Source organism: Bidens hawaiensis, unplaced genomic scaffold (assembly GCF_021521415.1).
Source record: "Bidens hawaiensis isolate Kalapana, Puna unplaced genomic scaffold, B.hawaiensis_p1.1 tig00049793_1, whole genome shotgun sequence".
Taxonomy (NCBI): domain Eukaryota; kingdom Viridiplantae; phylum Streptophyta; class Magnoliopsida; order Asterales; family Asteraceae; genus Bidens; species Bidens hawaiensis.
The window spans coordinates 41,590-59,517 of record NW_027498912.1 but is presented as its reverse complement, the minus strand read 5'-3'; the positions used below and the strand labels follow the sequence as shown (position 1 = coordinate 59,517).

At 33.3% G+C, this 17,928-nt stretch overlaps 1 protein-coding gene across 1 annotated transcript; it reads right to left on the bottom strand.

The window, feature by feature from the left end:
* Nucleotides 1-16,849: 16,849 nt before the first annotated feature.
* LOC143598203 (NDR1/HIN1-like protein 3) lies at nt 16,850-17,559 on the bottom strand. The gene has a single exon (XM_077076481.1). It carries the CDS (start codon nt 17,557-17,559, stop codon nt 16,852-16,854), a length of 708 nt encoding a protein of 235 aa, XP_076932596.1. The 3' UTR covers nt 16,850-16,851.
* Nucleotides 17,560-17,928: the final 369 nt, after the last annotated feature.

Below are 17,928 nucleotides of genomic sequence, written 5' to 3'. Positions count from 1 at the left end.
GGGAGACGTCGGTGTCTTCCAATTCTTGACGGTTTCAATCTTCGCGGGATAGACATGAATACCCTTGTCGTTAACAATATGGCCCAAAAATTGAAATTCCTTAAGCCAAAACTCACACTTCAAAAACTTGGCATACAATTGTTCCTTCCGTAGGAGGTCAAGGATAGCATGTAGATGCTCTTTGTGATTGTTTTCGGACTTTGAGTAGATCAAAATGTCATCGATGAAAACAATTACGAATTTGTCCAAGTAGGGTTTACACACACGGTTCATGAGGTCCATGAACACCGCGGGTGCGTTGGTTAGCCCAAAAGGCATAACACAAAATTCGTAATGCCCATATCGAGTACGAAAAGCAGTCTTGGGTATGTCATCTTCATTAACGCGAAGTTGATGATAACCCGAACGGAGATCGATCTTCGAGAAGCAAGCGGCTCCCTGAAGTTGATCGCAAAAATCATCGATGAGGGAGCGGGTAACGGTTCTTGATGGTAAGCTTGTTAAGTTCACGATAGTCGATGCACATGTGAAATGATCCATCCTTCTTCTTCACAAACAAACCAGGTGCGCCCCAAGGAGAAGAACTCAGGCGAATGAAACCCCTATCAGAGAGTTCTTGCAATTGGCTCGACAAGCTCTTGCATTTCAGACGGAAATGCAGTTTAACATTTATATGCTTTGTACGTTCGTGGAACACTGGATTTCGGGAGGTTAGTACAGGATTAAAAGCGTGACAACTTTCAAAGATAGTTAGAGGAAGTCATTTTTTAAAGGAAGTAGTTCATAATTTGCACTGGTTTTAAAATTGTAATTTAGTTATATATATATATATATATATAAATGGGAGGGATATTTTGATAACCATGTTGAGTTTTAAGAACTTAAGAACTCAATTTTTGGCCACACATTTAATTAAATGGTTTGGATTATGTGGTTGAGATTAAATCTGACCAAAAAGTTAAAGTAGGAGAGTGAATAAAGATGTGAGTGATTACACTAATTTTTACGTCCGTTACACAAGTGGAAAAAGTCGACTCGATGCGTAAAAAATTCTGTAAATTATTACGTATATGTAACCTACATATATTACGCATGTGTAAAAAAAATTCAAAAAAAAAAGTTGTTACATTGAATTCTTTCAAGTTCTTAAAACTCAAAGTGGTTCTCATTTGAAATCTCCCATATATATATATATATACATATATATATATATATACATATATATATATATATGTATATATATAGGGGAAGTATAAAATGAAAATCCACTTGAGTTGTGAAAACCTTATGTAACATCATTTTTTTTTATTTTGTTTTTTTTACACAGGTAATATATGTTGTAACATTTAATACAAAACATCGAAAACTAAAAAAAAAATTTGTTTTGCTATTTTTTTAACATTTTTTACTAAATTTTATATATATTTTCAAGAGAGAGAAAAATTTATATTTATATTTACATTTTTTATTAACTGTAATTGCGGACCACTAGTTTCAAACTTTAATTAAAAACATGTGGTTGAAAATGAGTTTCTAGAGTTTTCACAGCTCAAGTGGGTTTTTATTTTAACCTTACCCTATATATATATATATATATATATAGGAGAGGGATAATTTGAGAATTTAATTGAGTTTTAATAACTTTAAAAACATTATTCTTAACCACACATTTATTTAATTAAATAAGTTAGATTATGTGGTTGAGATTAAATCTGATTAAAAAATTATGTGAGAGAATAAAGATGTACAGTGATTACACTAATTTAAACGAGTGTTGAACCTATGCAAAAAGTCGATTCGGTGCGTAAAAATGTTGTAATATTTCTACGTACATCTAACCTGCGTATATTACATATATGTAAAAAAAATTCAAAAAAAAATGTTACATTAAGTTATTTCGAGTTCTTAAAACTCAAAATAGTTCTCAAAAGATATATATATATATATATATATATATATATATATATATATATATATATATATATATAATATATCTAAACAAAGACCCTAAAATCCTATGTGTAGCGATGTGGTCGCTCCCCCCATTTTATGGAAGCCACCAGATTGTTTGATTTTTAAATGGAGTTTTCTCATTGATTTAACCCAAATTCATGGGTATGGGTCTTACCAAAACCAGATAGCTCTTAAACGGGTTATAGCATCTCATTAAATAAAAAAATAATCTTACCAATTATTTAATATTAAAATCCTATAAAATAAGGATATACTAAAATTTAATATTCAATTTAAAAAGAAAATGATATTATTTATAATTAATAAACAATTTTATAGTAAAAAAACATGAGCGGGTCATGGGTCACCAAATCCAAATAGGTTTTAAACGGGTTATAACATATTATTTATTTATGAAACTCTTTTATCATCAAACCCTACGTATATTATTAACTTTTTTACAATAAAGAAAATTTTAATCCAAAAAATAAATATCAAAAAACGAAAAATGTAAAACAACAATTCTCTCAAGTCGTCAGAACTTTCTTACAATAAATAAAATTAAAATCCAAATATACATATGTAAATATTAAAAACGAATAACGTAAAATAACCCCCGTAATACGAGGGATAAAATCTAGTGTGTGTGTGTATATATATATATATAGGGGAAAGTTATCATACAAAGTGAAAAATCGTACTAAACGTGCGGACTGAACAAAAATTGAAATTTGGGCGATGGCATAACGGTAAATAACAATAAATTGATTCTTCACCCTTCACAAATACAATCGCTCGACATCTTCATAAAATTTGATCACTTCCATCAAATTGTTTCCCAAACTCCATCAAAATCGCTTGGCATCTTCATCAAATTAGTTTGATTTTTGAGCCGAAATCATCAAATTAAGTTGATTTTGGAACCCGAATCATGAGCCGCACACTTCAAATTAAAGTTTTGTGATCGTTCGACTTAACCCAAGTAATGCACTAACCAGTCGATTAAAGATTCAGAAGTTTTTAGGGTTTTTAAATGATGTTCAGATGTAGAAAAGGTAAGGATAATTACTCTAATAGAGTAATTCTTTATATAACCAGAGTAATTATATTTGATGAACGAACCACCAAGGTACCAATAGAACCCCCTGTTTCACAAATTACTCTACTTATAAATGTTTATTACTCTACTTGTAATATAAAATTACATTACTTGAAATTGAAAATTACTCTACTTATAATATAAAATCACACTACTTGAATATGAAAATTAGTCTATTTGCAATAAAATTACATTACTTGATATTGAAAATTACTATACTTGTAATATAAAATTAATCTACCTTAAATTGAAACTTACTCTAGTGTTGTGTTTACTCACAATACTAGTAACATAATTACTCTACTTATAAATGTTTATTACTCTACTTGTAATAAACATTACTTAAAATTGGAAATTACTCTACTTATAATATAAAATTACACTACTTAAAATTGAAAATTACTCTATTTGTAATAAAATTACACTACTTGATTTTGAAAACTACTATACTTATAATATAAAATTACGCTACTTAAAATTAAAAATTACTCTAATTTCATGTTTACTGACAATACTAGTAACATAATTACTCATGACAAAATTTACTCCAGTTATATGTTTAGGTCATAATATCTAATTATATGAGTACTCTGCTTAAGAAAATACTTACTCTAGATATCATTTGAAACCTTTGAAGTGTAATAACCAACAACTATTATACTCTGTTTTTTGAATTTTTTTGTTGTTTTAAAAAATCTTAGTTACAACCTTCAAATCATCAATCAATTACATTTGCAAATAGCTTTAGTTGCTCAATTAGTTCAAGTTACAAGTTTCAATTGATGGATTAGTACAATTTGCAAGCATCAATTTGTCTCTTGTCTCTGTAGTGAACTTTTGTTCATGAAATTGATTTCTTTAATTGATAGATTGATTATGTATTTACAGTTGATCGATTGATTTGGTATTTACAGCATATCGATTAGGTAATTTATATTTGATCTATTGCTTTGAAAGCTTTAATTGATCGATATGTTTGAAGCAGGAGGATGAAAGAGAGGAAACCATTTAATTACAAAACCCAACCGTTAAAAATTTGTAAATCCTTCAGTTCGCATGTTTTGTACAATATTTTTGTTTGTATTTGATCCAATTCCTATATATATATATATATATAGAGAGAGAGAGAGAGAGAGAAAGAGAGATGACGAGAAGAACCAAATATTATTAGGGTTCAACTCCTCTTGTTATGACCTATATTTAACAACACATTGTTCTGTCTCAAGTCCGTTTACTTTTAATTGGTTATTGTAGCAGTAGGTAATGAAAAATAAACTTTTTATATTTTAATTTGCTTATATAATCGTCTTTAAAATAAGTTGGGAACTAAAATGCTTCCTTATAAGTTGCACCTTTCTAGCACAATGCATTCTTTGGTGAATCACAAATTAAATGTAAAATTGCTAAATATTAATGTAGCATGCCTTAATCCGCATAGTATAAACAAATTAAAGATAGACTTTAATGTAAAGAAACAAAGTAATTAAAAGTTAAATTATGTAAAATACATATTTAATTACTTGATTAGCACAATATGAACACACGGATTCTAGTTTCTCAAAGTTTGTTTCCAATAAAGATGGAATAATTTGGTGAGTGATAAATGATAACTAATAGTATTTTGAATTTTTATTACGAAAACATCATATGGTTAAAAAAAAATTAAATGGGCTCATAATTTGTAGTTCCTATATAAAGGATGCATGTGTGACATACTGCATCCATAACCCTATAATGTGTGACTAAAATAACATATCAAAGAGCTTAAAGAAAAATGAAGCAAGAAACTTAGTTGTAATAGTGGGAGTGGGACCCACCGGTATGGCAACATCATCTTCATCATGCCTTAGTCTTCATTCTATCCCAAATATTATTTTTCAAATGGAGGATTGTTAGGCATCTTTATGGCAGAAAAAAGCTTATTGATCCTTTGAAGCTTTACTTAGCCAAAACTTCGCCAGCTCCCTCGTTTGGCATTTCCTTTGTCTGCGCCTGGATCTATGTCAAAAGGCCAATAAAAAATATTTAAAAATTATCTTTACTAGCTAGGAAAAATAAGATGGCGAATCCACATAGAATCAGTGGAAAGCACTAATCAAACTCATAATTTATTAGTTATTAAACTAAGTGAGCAGACATGTCAAGAAGTTTGAAAGATTTGTTAAGTAAAAACACTGTTATTTTGATCTGTAAACAATTATGAGAAAATAACCAATCTTCAGGTTTTAGGTTGTGAAACAAGTTTGATAATAATAAAACCTATTTAAAAATCTCTTTGTTTGAATCCATAAGAAAAAGACTATGGAATAGAAAGACCATGTAAAGGGCCATTTTGGCTTAAAAAAGAAACCGGGTGGTCACCTGTATTGACATTGGGACAATTTCAAAGATTAAAATAGGAGAGATTGAGCTGAACAATATTATAATCTTATAATATCAAACAAGATTTGACCGACGATTAACGATTTTCTTTGTCTTTAAGGGTATGCCGGATATTAAAGATATAAAAGATATCAAATTTATAAATGGTCAAGAGAGACAATTTGATGCCACTGTCTTTCCTATTGGCTTTAAAAGCGCCGTACGCAAATGGCCTTTGGTAACGAAAATGTTACCACATTTTGTAATACACTAACATCTTGTTCATGTCATCTTTTAATCTAAACATTTTTTCTTTATTTAACTAAGATGATGGAGGCCTGGAGGGCTCTTTAACGAGAAAGGATGCCAAAGCATACAATTCCGAACTATTGGAAAGGAGAACGTTGTCTTTATTGTGTTGGATTTGCGAGTGCTACATTATTTGCTATCTCAAATGACGCCAAGAACAATGCTAATGATATTTTCCAATTTGTTCATCAAGCTAATTAAGCTTGTACCAATTTAATGAATTTCCAATCCAAATAATTATGTCTTCTTAATTACGCCTTTTATATGGTTTGTTAGTGCATAACATCTATCGCTAGGGTCTTGTATGTATTAGAAATAGTCGGGAATGTGATTTTGATGCTTAGCAGCGCATAAGTCATATGCAACGCATAAGACTTATACGGCCTCTAAGTTATGCGCCGGATAAGCTTATACGCCGCATATGTACTATTCCATGTCTATAATAGGTTTGTGGAGTTATGCATTATAGGGAATTCATTCCATTGTACTAGAGCATTGATATTGTCATATTCAACTTGTACTTTGACTATTTTGATAATATACGAAGATTTGAAAGTGATTTCTTGTGTGTTTCATCTTTAATAGATTCCACACATTAATTGAAGAGTAGATAGTATTACACGTCATCACATGTCATCAAACACGTCTTTTCAATTGGTATCAAAGCTTTGGCTCTTTATCTACTTTGACAAGCTTAAATTCATCTCTTTTCAACATATTTTTTATCATTTCAGAAGATTTAGCCGTTCAAAACTTACCAAACTTTCACAATTGTCATATTCTTGGTTTTGAACAATATCCTTAAAAGTCATATAATTACATCTTCATTATCTCCACAAAAGTTGTAGAAAACTTTCATGCCATGCTTATGCGGAGCATAAGTTTTGGGGCGCATATCTTACACACCGTATAACATCATCCATATAATATATTCAGCGCATAAATTGGAATGTATATGTACTTATACGCTGGTGTATCCTCTCCGTATTACTTGCATGCTATTCATCAACGTATAAGTAGTTATACGCTGTATTTGTCATTTGGTTCAAACATACTTATGCGGCGCATAAGGTTATGTAAAAAAATTAGGGTTTTTCCCTGTAAAACTTTTGTACACATAAATGTCTATTTGATCCTGGTTTATAAAATAAGAATCATGGTGTTTTACAATCTGATGAGTTTTCCTAACAACGGTCCGGATGAATTTTTCTGCTGCTAAATAATAAACATCGATACCATCGCTCGCGTTCACAGCTCCCCTCCCGAATTATGGGGTCAGGGATTGTGACAGTAGGTCTTCTATCTCTATCTCTATCTCTGTAATTATAATAAAAATCACTACATTTTCTCCGTCATTTTCAGTTAAAAAATATTTTCTGTACATATCATTATATTTTCTCTCTCCTCTACCCATATCTATTTTCAATCAATATTAAAAAATTATAAAGTATGAGTAGTGTTTCTCCAAATGTATTCATGAACTGTGATGTAACATTCGTCTTTTGAAATAATAGATAAAGAAAGTTTTATTATTAAAACGTATGCTGTTATTTAAGTATGTTTAATAATAATGGGATTGAATGGTAGGCTTAGGAATAATACATGGACTTGGGGATGCTTACGGGCCTAACGTCCATGAGCTTGGGGTATTTAAACTCCTTAAACCACCCTAACATTCTCATTCCATCACCTTCTAGATCCATACACACACTCAAAAACACACACAAACACTCCCTTCTCTCATCCAGATCCAAGATCCAAGAGAAACCAAGGAGATTTAGTGTTCAAGCATCATCGAACAACAAGAAAACGCGTCTAGATTCACTTGTAGGTCTAGACATGAACCAACCGGAACTCGTAAGGTATGTTTTAGTATAAAGGTTAGGTTTTTTATGTCGGTTTGTTTTATGATCGGATACTAAGGCAATCGGACCTCATAATGTAAGAAAAACATAAACTTGGTAGTAAACAAGTTGTTTAGAATGTAATGGGATGAACAAGGTGATGTTCGGACCGTGTTAAAGTGAGAAAAATGAATTTGTTACGGCCCAGAACTTGTTTTATAAGTAAAACGGGCATAACGGGGTGTAAGGAAGTGATTAGAATGGAAAGACACGAAAAACCATATTTGATTCGAGTCTTGAAAAACTCGATTTGTTTGGAAGAAGAATAGAATCAAATCTAAAGTAATCAAATCGAATCACAAGTAATAGAATCGAATTTTAAACTCGATTCGATTACTATTTAAACTCGACTCGATTGTTGTGACACCCGGAAATTTTAGATTAACTCCTTTAACTAAACTCAGTTAATTTAATTAACTCTGTCATAAAATGCACATGCATGTCACTTGAGCATACATACGAGTCAGTCCGAGTACGTTGGTGACCTAACAAGAGAAATATGTTATCAATAAGAATAATGGAGAGTACACACACACAGATATATATATATATATATTTATATATATATATATGTGCTACATGTTATATGTGAACTTGGTTATATATATAATGTTGCATGTGCAACATGCTATAGAATGTTACATGACTTTGTTTGTTACATGTGTTGCATGTTATAAGATGCTACATGTTACATGTTATGTGTATTACATAGTTATACAATGTTGTTTTCCTAGAGAAAATGTATTATAAAAGATGTTACATATCACACTTATATTAAACTAAAGTTAGTATAAGTTGATTTAAAGAATAACTAAAGAGTATGCATTAAGTATGACATTTATACAACCAATTATGAGAGTTTATGATCTAAACTATGACCAATTAAGTTGGTTAACTCTTGGCTTGCATTTTCTTTCACTTTGGCCGTAAGTTTACACACGCACACACACACACACACATACGTTCTTCATTTTTCATTTTCTCTCATATTTACACACACATACATATCTCTCACTTGGTGGATTAAGATCAAGGTGTTAAAGGATTTGTTAATTTCATCAAATATAATCAAGTAAGTGGTATTTGTTTAATGATTTGATTTATGTTTTTATACTTTTGGTTTGGGGAAAATCTAGTATCCAAATGATGTCTAAATTATGGAATTACAATTAAAAGTTAAAAGATGAAAGATTGAGTCATGTTGATCATTGTTGTTGTGTTGATTATGGATTTAAATAAAAACCCTAAATGATCTAAAACAATTTTTGTAATTAATGGACAAACGGTGTAAGGTTTCTTGTTCGGAGCATTTTGGTTTTGTTGAGGTTGATGGTTGGTTTGGTTAACGACATAGTTTTGGTGGTTGGACTTACGTTACTGGTTGTTGTTTTTGTTGTTGTTCTTGTGGTAGATGTGAGAGTTGTTTTTTTTAGCGGGTTTAGGTTCAACTTTAGCATCACTTGAGGACTCGGCATTGGTTTTGTCAGAAGTAGTTTTGGAATCTTTTCGGGGCAAGGTTCCAACTCTGGCATGGTCATCAGAAAGTGAAGCAGCAAGAGCAATAGCTTCCTCAATGGAGAAAGGGTCTCGACTAACTACTGCATCACGGAAAATCATTGGCAATCCACGAATATACTTTCGACTCTCATGACACACAAGTGTTACGAGGTGAGGTACTAGCAGACTAAGTTCCTTGAAATGATTGGAGTAAGTAGACTTATCACCACCAATCTACTTGAGTTCCCAAAACTCAGTCTCAAGCCTTTGTAGTTCATGTTCAGAGCAAAATTCTTTCTTCATAGCTTCTTTGAGTTCATCCCAAGGCATATTCATAGAAATCTTGATTCCTTTGAGGGCTTTGAAAGTGTTCCACCAAGTGAAACCTCGTTCGTCAAAGACACTCGAGGAGAACTTAATCCGCTTCCTCGTTCGGACATTCACAATGGATGAATATGTTCTCCATTCTCTCAAACCACCGGAGAAAGTTAGTGGCATTCTCTTCTCCAAGATACAGGGGGTGGTTTAGCACTAGTTAAATTCTAGAATTGGAAGTTGTTCAGGGCAGCTGAAGTAGCAGAACCATTTGAGTTGAGACTCCGGATAGGAGTCACAATAGTAAGCATAGCAGCAGCAAATTCCTTGGTGATTTTAGCAGCCAGACGGCGATCATGAGAACCAGATAAATAGCGCAACTTAAATTTTAGGAATTGGGCCTCCTATGAGCGTTCCATGGCATCTTAATGGCCCAATTAAAATAAAGAGTTATAAAGTAATTGAGTTGGTCATTCCATGAGCGTTACATGGCATTTTAACTGACCCAGCTGAATAACGAATTATCAAATCAATCGAGTTGGTCGGCCCATGAGCGTTATATGGCATTTTAACTAACCCAACTAAATATCGAATTAACGGATCCAAACATGAGCAGTTGGAGTATCTCGTGAACCATCACGGATGATACGTTCCAACCAAATATCAAATCAAAAATCCATGTAAACCCATGGATCACCCCGTTTTTAAAATTTTCCCGTTCCAACCAAATATCAAATTCTCGTAATCCATGTTTCACCTAATGAAACATTTTAAAAATAAAAAAAAAATATTGGAAATTTTCCCGTATTTAGCCACAAACCACCTTGAATTTGTTTTTTTTTATAAAAAAGGATGTAACCGTTTAACTGGTCACCTTGACCACTTAAAGTTCCGTTCGTATGACATTTGTTCCACTTTGGCCTATAAGATCGAGTACTGTGGTCAGGTTATCCTCCAAGTTAGGAATAGCGTCTTACCTTGGGTTCTCGGAACCGTTTTTCCAAGGCCCGACTTACAGTTCTTTCCCCCTTCCAATTACTATAGAACATGTCATGCTCCCATACTTTAAACTGCGAGAGTAAAAACGAAACAAGGGAATTCTTAAGGAATTTCCCTAAATAAAAATAATCTACTAAATTTATTAAATAGAGGAATTTAAATATTTTGAGAGTGAGGCATAGACTTAGAATTTGTGTGTGCTCAAAATTAAAATAATAAAATAAATAAGTAATTTAATTAATAATAATAAGCACATAAGGAAATCAAGTAGGCACGTATAGAGTCCTAAGTATATTACTAGGACTTTTCTAACGACCTATCTTATAACCTTCAGCTCTGATACCAATCTGTCACACCCCAACCTAAGGTGGAAATGCCGGGGTGCGAACCGTTGGTTCACAGCTCACAAGGTATTATCATATAATATAAAATATGACAATATCTAGTTAATTTAATTATTTCAAATAAGTGCACAAGTTCCAAACATGACAATAATAATCCAAAACAAAATAAAATGCAAATATCCTTTATTTTGATATCTAATGTTCTCTCTATGTGTTCTTTACCTTAGCTTCAAACCAACTGATAACTTGAACATGCGTACAAAATAAACATAGATTTGTCAACACGAGGTTGAGTGAGATAATCACCAGTTTTGACACTAATAATAATAATAATATATAATAAATGATCAAACAAAATAATGTGAGTATAAGTCAATCAAACCATGAGCAAATAGTTGTGTCAGTTGACCATTGCCTGCGAATCGGGCATTGGCTACTACGACTAAGATATACAAATGTGAGTGTCGGTTGGCTATCGCCATGCGAATCGGGCCTTGGCTACTAAGACGGCGTATGATCGTACTATAATGTGATTATGATGGACCTCTCCAAATGCAATAAAGTAAACAGTTAAACAAATAGCAATTAGCATTTATTTGATAACACACAATATTTACGTTTGCTAGTTATGTATATATAATATAACAATATGAGATAATACGCATATGTCCCCAAAATCATTGAGAAACAGTAAAATATGAGGGGAATGATCTCTCACCTTATTATTTAGGTGTGTTTGCAATATAATAAGAATAAAATGCGATTAAACGAGTGAACCATCCTTTAAAGCGCTGATTGAGTAAATCTGAACATATCTGAAACTTATGGAAAATAAACTACAACTGAAAAAAAGAACATAGTCGCTGGAATCGATCCAAACAGATGTCTAGAACTCCAGTTATGAGATATCTAACGAATAAGCGAGCTGGTACTGACTAGTATCCGAACAGCGAGTCAGAATTCGGGTTTTGGTCAATAGCCTTAAAATCTTAAGACAAAAATAAAAGTCTTCTGGACCAAAAATCGGTTCTGAACAAAAGTGATAGAAAACGATTGATCAATGTGCCATTAAACGGGTCGGAGTCACATTGACCCGCCAATTTCCCTCAATCTCAGAAATTGATTGTTTATTGACTATTGAGTAACGAAAAATAACTTTACAGAAGACGACTTACCCGGATAATGTTTGGATTGATGAGGAAACAAGGTCAAACACCAAGAAAGTAACAAAGTCAAGACGAACACTAACAACCTTGAATAAAATAGCACAAACGAAGGGAAATTCTTATGTTTCTTGAGGCTGACGACTGCTACAGATGTTATTAGGGTTTAGGGAAGAGAGTTGCAGATGATAAGGGTCTTTTGTATATAGGATAAGCAGACACGAGTTAATTTTAGTCAAAAAGTTCATTTAAGCAACCAAATCTCATTTAATGACTCAATCAACTGAAAAATAATCAAAATTCGTTCTTGAGGAAGGGGCTAATGAATGTGGACATGTATCAAGTCTATGAGGGTTTTCTTGGGGCTTAAAACATGCGATTTGATCCAAAAATAAGCGATTTTGTGTTAAAACACGACTAGGACTTAAAATAACAAAATCTTGCTAATACAGGTACCTGGCCATGCCCCGTGACCTGGAATAACCTCCCATGTCGCGTGACCCGGCATGGAGGTGTTCCTGACTTTTCCTTTTCGTCCTTTTTGGTCCCTGATGTTCCCAAAATGCCATTTTTTGGCATTTTTACGAGTTTTTACGCATAAAATGGCAAGTTTAAATAACACAAACGGTATAAAATGAAGGGGCATTTACATATATCCCTTGCTAAGTTACCTTATTACATATTTACCCATCCCTTAGAAATCAATTATATATTTCCCCTCCCTAAACCACGCATATTACATATCTCCATATTTCATTAAAATTAATTAGTTAAATGACTGTTTTACCCTTAATGACATAATTAAATAAGTATTTACATATATACCCTTCATTAAAACATCAATCACATATCTCCTCATGTTCAATCCAAACCGAGTCAATGTAAAGACGAACATATCAAACACTAATAAATCAATTGGCATCGAACTTTTTAATCAATAGTCAATATTAAAAGGTTTTGGATTTAAATTTTCTTTACCAACAAATACAACTCAAGTATAATCAAGAAGTGTACATTAGACGGTGGGATTCAGAGGGAAAAAGTGGTGGTAGACATTTATGGTGGTGATGAGATGGCCAGAAGCTTGCCGGAAGTAGGTTAGAGAAGATGATTTGATGGTGTGGGTTTAACTCAATAATTACTAATAAAACTTTGTTTTTTAATTAAATTATTAATGGTAAGAGATATGGGTAACTTGGTAATTTGATATGAAAATGGAAAATATGTAATTGCTTGTTTAGGTGTGGGGGGGGATATGTAATTGAGGGTGTTAAGTAAGGGGAAAAATGTGAAGTCCCTAAAATAAAAATACATCAATGAATACTTATAAATGCATGACTTTATTAATAATAAAGATCTGAACTACGTTCGCGAGTCGATAAAACAAATACAAATAAGATTACAAAAGATCTGAGATGTTAGACCGAAGTACACTTTTGGATGGTGGTGAATCCTAAAATATCTTCTTGCATCGCATTTTTGTTGAAAACGCGGATACTCCCTCTCCAAGTCTTCCGCAATGCGTAAAAATAAGCGTCTAGGCATCCGAAAACGACGTTCAAACTTAGCGTCGTCATATCTAAGCGTGTCGTTGAAGTAGTCTTTCATCAAACGATCGTTCACATTCGCACGGTCTCGAATGATATAAGATCACCTACGGCGCGGTCGAGAGCCATAAGCTATCTTATTTGCTACGGCCCGAAATGCAGTCATGATCTCACCTTCCTGCTCCGTCATCTCTTGCATGATCTGATCCATCTTGTTCTTATTCTCAATAAATTGTTTCATCATGTCAGAAGTATTTGTTGAATCCATTTTGGTAAAGAAAGTTGGTGAAAATGTTTTTTGGAGGTTGAGTTGGTATATGAAATGGTGAATGGTTGAATTGCTTGGGTATTTATACTAATTTTGTGTTTATTTTTTTATGAAGATGATCGTTCAACGGTCATAATAATAAAATAATATTATTATTCAACTTTTAACGACGACAAATATATGCCCCCCCCCCCCACATACACACCTTGTCACCCCTCTTATCGTCCAGGAGGGGGGATGGGGTGGTGTTCATCGCCTTGTCTCCCACTTGTCATCCAAAAATGTCACCCACTACGCTTTGACTTATACCTTTTATATTAAGAATAAAATAAATATAAGAAAAACCTTTGCTCTTCTCCATATCTTTAACTTCAAGTTGGCTCTACACATTGCACCAACTATTGTCAGGGAAGGAATTAGCACCTACGGTATACTAGATCATGTTAATCAATCGGCGCCGATGCATTTGGTCTGAAATTCACCCACCACTAAAACATTGACACGTGTAAAGTGAATGACACAATCCGATAGTTTTACTTTCAAATCTATCTGTCCCGATTATTTTGGTCTGAAATTCGTGTTCACATGAAATTTGTCTGACCATACGAATTTCACATGAATTTCGTGTATCCTATCATCTTCATCTTCTTCTTCACCTTTTTCATCTTCATCTTCTTCATCTTCGTCACATCCTCCCTTCGTCGCCACCGCCACCCATTTCCTTCCCCGAAGAACTCCAAGAGCTCAACCTCTTCCGGAGAGCCACCGCCATCGCCGGAAATTCATATGGATTTGGCCGACGGTGGCTCGCCGGAAAATGTTAAGCTCTTGGAGTTCTTTAGGGAAGGAGATGGGTAGTGACAGCGGCGAAGGGAGGATGTGACGAAGAAGAAGAAGAAGAAGAAGAAGAAGAAGAAGAAGAAGAAGAAGAAGAAGAAGAAGAAGAAGATGATGATGATGATGATGATGACGACGATGATGATGATGATGATGTTTTGAATTTCGTCTCCAAAGATAAAATTCATGCGAAGTTCATCTGGTAAGACGAATTTCAAAAAAAACATGAATTTTTATGTAGGTGATTTTCATACCAAAATTACCTGCGAAGTTATATTTGATTACAAAACTATCTGGGCTGATTCATTTGAATACAAAAACCGCGTGGTAGGTGAGGTTAAACACTTGTCAGAATCTCATTGGCTGGCCAAATCTATCGTTGGGATTTCCAATGTCACGGATCCGATGGTTTTCGATGGATTGTTTTGGAAAGTTGAAAATTTTAAGGATTATTTTTCAGATTCCCTCTCTAAAAATGGACTGATTTCGGAATTTTCCCTAATTAATTTGATTAGGTTAGACAATTTTGAATTTGGATTGGAGCATATCTCGATTATGGAAGAAAAATACATCTATCGGTGCATATCTCGAATCGGTGAAAACGTATCCATCTATATAAATTTCTACCAAAAAATTCTATGTATCACACTCTGGTTGCTCCTCACTCCCTCTTAAGCCATCAAATTACTTGATTTATGATTTGATCTTTCTCATGCGTTTGATCCGAATTCGCGGGTATGAGTCTCACCAAACCCAGATAGTCCGTAATGAGTTATAATATCTCATTTATTTGTGAAACTCTTTCATAATTAAACAATAATTTTCACAATTCATGAGTAACACCAAACCCGGATAGCGCTTAAACAGGTCATAGCATCTCATTTATTTGGGAAACATTTTCATCATCAAACCCTAATTTCATTCCTCTCATTTACATATTCTCCATCGTCTGCATATCCTCTCCATCGGTTAACTTCTGATTACCACCCACCATCGTTAACCTCCCCTTGCATAACTACCATCATCACCTACATCAACCGCCTCTTTTTCATAAGACAAATATTTGTGTTCATATTTGTAAGTTTAAAAAAAGTCAACATTTTCGTTTTTGTTTATATTCGTTCGTTAAAAAATCTAAAAAATTTACACATTTCAATTGAAAGAGTCCAAATGCTAAAAAATATAATAAACGTACCAAACTATTATATACATATTAAATCAAAACAAAACTGGATTAAAAAATAAAACAAATTTATTACAAAATATAAAATAACAAAACGATTATAAATAAATATCTAAATAAACCTCCATAACACAGAAACTCAAACTAGTATCCAAATAAACCACTAAAACTAATTGAATATTTGATATCAAAACCAACTAACATAGCTACTTTTACCCATCTTTATCCTTTGGTGCAAATGCTTATCTCCAAGTTGATAATGTACATGTAACGTGTCATTCTATTTCTCTTTACATACGGATTTTCTTTTTCAGTTACTGTGTGTTGGAGTAATCATCTAATCAAGGTAATAAAATATGCATATTGATATTTTATGGTGATCACAGTTGGTTGAATGAAGACATTTGGCAAAGCACCTTTGACTTTATTCTAGAAGCAATGGTATTAAATAATATAAGTCAATTAAAAAAATAGCCAATTTAGAAAATAAATATTAAATAATTGCAAGTAGATAAAATTTTGATAATTTAAGGCTTATAAGCTTTCCAACTTCAATATATTATTAACGCTTCAAGCTTTGATGATATTTTCAGATTTACACTTAAAATCCACTCAATTCAACTCACTTAAATGATTTACGATTACGAACAAAATGGAAAACGTATCCTCCTAACAGACAGAATCAAGTATAAATTTATAACTATTTATGACTAAAATCATTTTTAAAACAGAAAAAAAGTTTGACGAGTCACCAATTATATTATCAGTTTGTATTATTATCAGCCAATACGTCAAAACTTCTTACTAGCTCTTTCTAAAAGTAAAAAATATATAAACAAATAAACACTAAAATAAAACTAACGTTTTATTTATAAACAATAATAATACCGTATACAAATACATAAAATGTAAATAATAATAATAATAATAATAATCCAGCAACATACTCCGCAGTATACAAGAACCTACCGGGATCTATAAAACTCCAAAAAACAAAAAAATAAACATAAATATAATAAGAATCAGTAAATCACGAAATGAAACAAACACAGGGTCCAAGAAATGACACTGTCTACCAATCGAAATCACACTTGGTCCTCTGAAACCCAAGAGTCGATCCACTACCACTCAAAGGAACCTTCAACTCACACTCAAACCGTGGCTTGAACTTAGGTTTAGCCCACCAAACCTTCAACCTCAGCCTAATCTTCAACTTCAAATCAATATCATAAAGCTCTGCGTCCCTATCCTTATTATACTCCGATCTCGTATCGCCCGAGCCGATAGCCAGATTCTGCTCGCCTCTAAACACCGCACTCAAATACTTCTCCTTCTTATGTCCCAAATAAAACCTTTCTAGATTCTGCGTATTAAACCGCTTATCATGGTACATGGCGTTGGCTTCTATCCGGTCGTAGTAAATACCTATACGTCGATTCGGGTTCCTAAAGGTCATGTTTACGGCTAGATCATAGTACAACGTGTCGTTGTTCGGTGACAAGGTGAATTGGGTGAGCGTGGCTTCGTTGACGTGGAATTTAGGCGCGTTGGGGCGGAAGATGAGCCAGAACACGAGGACGATGATCCCGAGGATGACGAGGATGGTGATGAGGATTTGGAAGATGAGGTTGAATATGCAACCGCAGAGGCAGCTGAAACACCAGGAGAACGGGTTGCAGCTGCCTCCCCGACCCGGCCGATGGTAGGATCGGGATTTTCGGGCCGGGGGCGGGATGGAGGGGCCGTAGTAAGCTCCGTTGAGATGAGATTGATCAGACATGGTTATTAAGTTGTAATAATCGGAGTATTGATATTTGATATTGAAGATAAAAAGTGGAATAGGCGATGGGTATTTATGGTGATGTGGGTTGAATAATTAACGCGTTGAGCCTTGAGGGTGCGTATGAATTAAAATACCGCGTGCGTGTAACGGATGATGACTATATTGAATTTGTGGTGACGGTTGTGTTTTTTTGTATGGAATGGTCTTGATAGCGGCTTACACTAAAATGTTAAATAAAGAAAGAAATGTGAAAACGGCATATAAAATGCTTACGTGTTTATGTAAAAAAATTATCTTGCAGAAGTCGCTAGGCGTTCCTAGTAGTTACGAGTATTCGGTCTAGATGAAGTGTGCTTGAAGGGTATT

Bases quoted from the DNA above. Each gene is read 5' to 3' on its own strand.
- LOC143598203 (XM_077076481.1), bottom strand. From the start codon at position 17,559: ATGTCTGATCAATCTCATCTCAACGGAGCTTACTACGGCCCCTCCATC.